A 7,461-nucleotide genomic window follows, 5' to 3' on the forward strand; every position below is an offset into this window, starting at 1 on the left:
TTTAATTTTGAAACGAAATATATTGACCAGTTGGAAATCATAAGGAAACATCGACATAATTGAGGTGGCTCTGATTCATAAATAGACGTCTTTGTTTTGTAGGAGGACGCCTCAGCCAAAAATAAAACCTTAGTTTTCCATGCGACAAATATCAAAATTTTCGAATTTTTTCATCCTTCGAAAGGGATTTGAATTAGACAAATTTTTTATGACAAACGAATCAAACGATATTCATTTTTGGCTAATTAATCGGCTCACACAGTGGAGACAAATCAAATAAATCTGCATATTTCCTCAATAGACAACACGTAATACACAAAAGATTTCCCAAATGTTTTTTTCTTTAGCCATCTATCATGATAACAGCTAACTGCCATCTGGCTAATAAAGAACTCTACCAGCCATGTACAGTTAGTAGAGGAACGGTAGTGTAGATGTCACAACTTTACAATAGGCAACCCAACATACAACATCTTGTATAAACTTTGAAATAATTGCAGGATACTTTCAATTCAGGCGTAATTTCAGTTCTATTGAACTGAAATTTCATTGAATATTTTAGAACGGCATTATCTACATAATTATCCAATTTTTTTGAACTCGTATCTACAGGAATCTCGACAGTAGGATCAATATTTCCTTGGATGTTAGAAGAACAATGATTTCCTTAATAGGCAATACATAATACACAGCACATTTTTGAGATATTTTGATCCTTGGCCATATATTGTAAAAACAGCTAACTGTTATATGATCAGTACAGAAATCTACCCTCAATAGAAATATAGTATATGACCCACGGTACAGATGTCACCACTGTACGTTAGGCAACCAAACATACAAGATCGTGTATAAACTTTGCAGGATTATCTTAGTCAGGCGTAATTTCAGTTCATTCGAATCATAATCGATGGTAATTATGAGACTAGTGAAAACTGAATATTTTAGAAAGATAATATCCGAATGTCTACATCTTTGTCATGATTTTTTTCTGGAACTGAGGACTTCACGAATTATTTTTAATTTTTGCATCTGTTTAAGATTAAAGGTCCTGAATTTTTTTTATTACTCCCTACTAAGACGACAAGCTTGTATTCGAAAAATTTGTCATACAGCGGAAAATTTCAATTTAACGTTTTCTGTTGCGATTTTAATTGCTCCAAAACAGTGAAACTGTGAAAACAAATATTTCGGGGATTTTATTTATTAAAAAATGAAAAAAAAAAAACATGGATAAAATTTTTCCAAACAGAAGCTTATAAACTTGTTGAAATGAAAATAAATTAGAATACTCGAACAGCATAATCGCCATACAGATTTCAACATTACAATAACATAACAAATACTTGTAATTTCGACTTTTATTTATGAAGTAAAAAAAAAACAAAATACAATAAATAAAGCTGGGGCTGTACTCAATAAACAACAAATTTTGATTTTATACAAAAATATAGCGCAATATTCACAAGGAAAAGTTTCTCGATGGTTCATAATAATCTTCCAAATATTTTTTTTACATGAACAGACAACGAATGCCACATTCGACCTGCCGCATCCTCATCTGGTAGATTCCACAGGAATCTCGACACCTCAGAAGAAAATATAAAAATTTTTACACAAGATCATATTTAAAATTTATACACCTCTTTTATTAACTGCACTTATAGTTAGACTTCGACTGGCTAGCACTCAAGTTCCCTAACGCGTTCAATAATTGTTTTTGGTACTCGTCCTGAAAACTGCTATTCACTAAGTTATTTTTCGTCAAACCCGAGGTCTTCGGAGTGTACCCGGAGTTCGAATAGGAAGAACCTTCGAAGGGTTTCACCGGAGACGACATCTGTTGCAGAGTCTTCAGGTGCTCCATCACCTTCTGGATGTCGTCGCCGTCGGTCAGATTCAACTGGTTCTCCTCGGGCTTCAACATCGTGACTTCGTGGTCGTTGACGATCAGGGTTCTCTCCGCTCTATGAGAGCCGCCTTCACCGGTGGCGTTTAATTTATTACAGACTTTTGAAATTTCGTGATCGTTTTTCGACGCGAATTTGGTTTTTGGCAGTAGGTTGCTGAAATCAGTCGGTCCGTCTATTTCTATAATACTAACGTTCGGTAATTTCGCGCTTTCCGGAGCGTCCTTAACCAGGTCTACGGGTTTCGAACTAGACTGAACTGGCTTAACTTTATCGTAGTCCACCTTGAAGAACGTGTCGGCGTTATTATTTTTCTTATCCGAATGTTCCTCCTTCCTCTTCTCTTTATGATTGTGCTCTCTGGGAATGTTCTCCTTGGTGTAATCCTTCTGGAAACTTTCAACCGGATGGTTGTTCATCTTTTCCGGTTTACCCTCCGTCGGTGAAGTCTTCGGCGTCGATCTGCTACTCGGCACGTTATTCATGACCGGGGTGATGGAAAGATTCGGAAACGGTAAGCTGGGAGTGTTAATGGCAGTGATTTTGTTGCTTTCTTTCTTCGAACTCGAAGGCTGATTCGCGGTGTTCGGTTCGTTGAAGAGCTTGTTGCAGACCTTGGTGAGAGCGGTCATCGTCATCCATCCTTCCGGCCAGAGATGGATCACCTTGTTCTTCAGGAATGTTAGGAGCTCTTCTTCCCATGAATCTATCGAATTGTTCTGATTCAGGAAGCTTCTCTTCTTGACTGTGGCAGTGTCTTTCAGGAGTTTCCTGGAAATTAGCCAATTATAACCCACTCAACAAAGAAATGCACGCCAACAGTCAATAGTTGAAGCAAATGTCCGAATAGGTTATCTATGATGTCCGAATTATCATTGAAATGTCCGAATTATCATAGAAATGCACGTCAGCAGTCAGTAGTTGAAGCAAATGTCAAAAAACTCACAAAAATTTACGCCAACAGTCAATAGTTAATGAAAAATTTCCGAATTATCAAAGAAATGCACGTTAGCACTAAAAAGTTGAAGCAAATGTCCGAATTATTATAGAAATGCACGTCAATAGTCCATAGTTGCAGCAAATGTCAGAAAAATCACAGAAATTCAAGCCAATAGTTGAAGCGAATGTCCAAATTATCATAGGAATGCTCGTCAATAGCCAATGGTTGCAGCAGATGTTAGAAAAATCACAGAGATTCACGCCTACAGTCAATAGTTGAAGCAAATGTACGAATTATCATAGAAATGCACGTTAGCAGTCAATAGTTGAAGCAAATGTCAAAAAATCACAGAAATTCACTCCAACAGTCAATATTTGCAGCAAATGTGAGAAAAATCACAAAAATTCACTCCAACAGTCAATAGTTGAAGCAAATGTTGGAATTATCATAAAAATGCACGTCAATAGTCCATAGTTGCAGCAAATGTCAGAAAAATCATAGAAATTCAAGCCAATAGTTGAAGCAAATGTCCGAATTATCATAGAAATGCACACCAATAATCAATAGTTGTAGAAAACGTCAAATTAACCACAGAAATCAACGTCATAGTTGCCATATTGAGTTACCTAGTATTATCGTTCCACTGAAATTTCCTCTTTGGTCGACCAATCGATTTGACTCGTTTCTCGTCGCCTTCATGATTCTGTAGTTGGAGCAGATTTCTGAAAAAAAAAAACTCAGTACCAACCCAACACTGTACATAACCTTCATTTGTCATCCGTCAAATTTTATTTTGACAGGTAGACATAACCTAACCTATGAAATTTACCTGCGTTCTATGACGAGTTCGCATTCTCTCTCGTAATTTTGAATGATAGAGGGCATCACCTTATCAATTTCAGTCTTCAACCTGTAAAAAAGCAAAGATTAGGTGGATCGAAGTACCAAAATTATCAGCAATATTACTGTCGAAGCAGGGATTCGATTTTGTGCTGATCGTCCTTGAGAGCCAACTGGTTACAGTGCTGGATCAAAACTTGCTTCTCCACCTTCAAATAGTACGAAAGATTCTCGTACACCTTATATTTAGACGGTTTCCCAAGAAATTTACTCTTTCTTTCCAAACTGTTGAAATAGGTATGAGTTACTGACTGAGTTAGTCGATATTGGAGCTTTCTTACCTTGTCAAGAGGTGATTTATTTCCTTGGTGAATTTATCGCCATCTTTGCTATTTGATCCCTTCTCCTTTATCGAATGTATCACTTGTAGGATGTTTTTGGGTAAGTTCTCCGGCAACGGAGCAGGTTTAACTGTTGCATCCTTAGCTTGACTAGAGATTTTTTCCACTAAAAAAAAAGGATTTTGTTATGAACTAGTTTGAAAGGATGAATCTCGAAGATTTTCACCTTTTCCAACGTTTTCTTCAGATGCTTTAACCACTGACTCGATTGCATCGTTGATACTGTTGGACACAAGTTTTCCATTTTCTACATGTTTCTTCACTGAAATTATTTGAGAAAACAAATTTTTTCACACGTTTCGTTTCTTAGTTTAAAAACTCACCTTCGCCCTTTTCTTGATCCACCCTAACTTCGGACTCATTCCCGGTCAGATTCAAATCTTTCCGTTTTTCTTTCAACAGTTCCGAAACAGTCTTTTTGTGAATGTTCTGTGTCCTCTTCTTCTTCAATATCTTATTCGGACTGAACAGTTTCTTCTTCAAGGCTTTCTGCATTCCGTTCTCTTTGGGGTCTATCTTCATCTTTTTACTCTGTCGCGGTTTAGCCTCATCCTCTTCGGAGCCATCGCTATCCAAACTTCTCTGTGAAAAAATTGACTTATTTCATATCAAACTTTGAACAATTTCTGATTTGAGAGTACCTTTCTCGATTGACCACTAGAAGTAGAATCTTCATTGCTCGATTCCTCGCTCTCCTCGTCGTCAGTCTTGAATTCTAACGCACCTGCGTTCACATAGAAGCCCCCATGTAACGTGGTCACGTGCTGTGGAATGATTTCGTCGTAGCCGTCAGTATTGTCAATGAACGAGTCAGATTCATCGTACCCCATACCAATGTCGGCATAATCGTCTTTTCTACCCTTGTGCTTTTTTTTCGCAACGCTGCTGGTACCTTTGCCCTGTGAAAAATTCAACATAGTCATAACATCCTATAACGAAGCGTGCCATAAGCGATATTTACATATTTTTCTTCCATTTCCAGAGCTATCCTTCTGACATCATCATCATCATCAAGCATATCCAGCACGCGTCCATTTTCATTAGACTTAGAGGTGGTTTTTCTCTGAAAACAAAAACCAACATCAATTCGAGCGAAAATTAAGTTAAAAAAAATTTGCCGTCAAGGGAGCTGTGGAATTTTGACCCTTGACGTGTGGCATTTGAAATCTCAACGCAAATGTCGATATTTCAAAGTCTACTACTGATCTAATAAAAATATCATAATTTTAAGTAATTTCATGTTTCTTCGATGAAAACCGCCTGGTTATTGCATGCCAACCCCTAAAAATCAACCAGTATTCACCCAATTACCCATCAGCTTGGGTAACTGCGAGTGCTTAATAAAATTCTAAAAAATAAAAGTCCCAAAAGAGAGAATTAGAGGATCACAATTACTCATTTTTCCCGTATTCTCCGAGCGTATCGGTTTGAAAGTTGATTTGCGCGGGTAAAAGCCGGCAACGTTGACCCACCGCATGTGGCTAACGCCGGCCGCGGCAAAACACCACCTCTTCCAACTCCTATGCTCCTGATGTCTAACCGCCGTTTACCGAACACTTATTTCCCACATATTCGAAATTCGCGGGTTTCTGCCCGTTTTCGGAAAATTTACAACTCCAACCATTTGGGAAAATGAATCTCGGCCCAATTTACGATGTGTGAGAGCGAAATTATTATTTATTTTCCAAATATTCCTCGAACCACAGAACCACCGCGTCAATTCGAATACCGGCAAATCTCGTCGTTGGCCAATAGGCAAAAATCTTCGTATCTGATTGAACTAATCGTTCTAATACAAGAAATGAAAAGATGACGAACGAATGAAATATTGGACGTAAAAATTCACGTAATTAGTCTGCATCCTATCTGAGAGGAAAGCGAATGAAACGATTTCTAAAGCTGCAATTGCATTCACAAAAGTTGTTTGCCACATAATACGTTTACGTCAAGTTGTTCACGATTTGTGCATTTTCACATAGCCAGAATGGAAAGTCATAGATTTACTAATTATCTTCAAGTGAGCTGTACATATTCTACAGCATTTTTCTACGAAATAATCTACAAACGAAAAATTGACGTGTTCTGTTGAGAATTCCCAGACAATCCTACAGGAAAGTAGCTGGTTTGACAACCGCTGCTATATCTGTCCCCCTTGCTCCGTCACTTTGCCCCTTCGGTATTTTTCTCAATAATTCTCGAAAAAAACAAGAATCTTTCATTCAGAATAGAACACTTACGTATATTCAACAAAAACTTAGGAATGCACTGATCTAACACAATCGAAGTAGATGCAACGTTGCTATCGTAATTTCAACTGGAATTTTGAACTTAAATCTGCTATGAACCTATCGATTTCGCCTTTGCTTTGGATAAAGGGAGGTGTCTTTCTGAAAAAATGGAAATATCACCTAGAATATCTGAAATCTGTTTGGCACAACCGCTGAGTAAAATATGTAAACAAAGGTTAGGTTGGTCGCGGATTCGTGTGTCCGGTGTGTAATTGTAACGTAACCAATTTATTTATTTATAATTATTTAAATATGGCGACACAGATCTGCTTCTACAATACTCAAGTACCAAATGGAACAGCAGTTTGAGAAAAAATGAGCACCCTCTTGAACCAAAACATCCAAGGAAACTTAACATTTTCCAGAAGTGTGTCATAGTGTCATAATATTTTAATAAGAATTTGAGGGCGTTTTCCTGGTTCTCTACGGTTTTAACCTTTCAAAGAAGCCTACCTTAACCGCATCAAGCTCATCTTGGTAGTTATATTCCGGACATGTGTTTTCATTTGACTGGGGCAACTTGATGGATATTCTGATTGTTTTCTTTTTTACATTTTTGCTCTTACTAGACGATGCCTGAGACACGCATGTTAGTGGAACACGATTTATATCCGACATATTTCATTACTGACCACTTTACACTTTTCACTACTCGCAAAACAAAATTTGGCTCCAACACAATTCGAACACTTCACAAATCAAACTACGGGAACGTCTTTGAAAGCTAGCATGCGTCTACTGTTGCGCATGACATGACATTTATCATATGATGCCGATAAAGTAGAACAAACTGAAATTATTGCACAGTTCAGTCATTGGGCTAAAGATGGCAGCATATAATTTTTCAGTGACATCTATCAGACGAGGACCAAAGCTTTCTAGTCTTTTGGCTCACCCTAAGCGATGCAAACTGTATTTTTGTCCTCTCCTACAGCAAGCTGTCAATAGATGTCCGAAAGAAAGTTTTTCATGGTGAAAATGTTCAAAAAGATATGCCTGGCGTTGTACAACTAATACCAATGCTTCATTTATATACTGTGTTCAAGACTTTTATTGAAATATTTTAGGTGCAAAGGAACTAG

At 37.5% G+C, this 7,461-nt stretch overlaps 1 protein-coding gene across 2 annotated transcripts; it reads right to left on the reverse strand.

Annotated features, from left to right (window-relative positions):
• Nucleotides 1-1,343: 1,343 nt before the first annotated feature.
• Nucleotides 1,344-7,098, reverse strand: LOC123309829 (ubinuclein-1). Of its 2 annotated transcripts, none has more exons than XM_044893109.1 (10): nucleotides 6,833-7,098; nucleotides 5,053-5,154; nucleotides 4,733-4,990; nucleotides 4,415-4,673; nucleotides 4,258-4,353; nucleotides 4,032-4,197; nucleotides 3,817-3,975; nucleotides 3,680-3,760; nucleotides 3,477-3,572; nucleotides 1,344-2,681 (listed from the first exon to the last, which is right to left on the reverse strand). In XM_044893109.1, the coding sequence occupies exons 1-10, from the start codon at nucleotides 6,995-6,997 to the stop codon at nucleotides 1,652-1,654; spliced, it is 2,412 nt and encodes an 803-aa protein (XP_044749044.1). In that variant the 5' UTR covers nucleotides 6,998-7,098; the 3' UTR covers nucleotides 1,344-1,651. The 2 variants fall into 2 exon arrangements, with proteins under 2 accessions (XP_044749044.1, XP_044749045.1); XM_044893110.1 differs by lacking the exon at nucleotides 6,833-7,098 and adding an exon at nucleotides 6,329-6,469.
• Nucleotides 7,099-7,461: the final 363 nt, after the last annotated feature.

Source organism: Coccinella septempunctata, chromosome 3 (genome assembly GCF_907165205.1).
Source record: "Coccinella septempunctata chromosome 3, icCocSept1.1, whole genome shotgun sequence".
Taxonomy (NCBI): Eukaryota; Metazoa; Arthropoda; class Insecta; order Coleoptera; family Coccinellidae; genus Coccinella; species Coccinella septempunctata.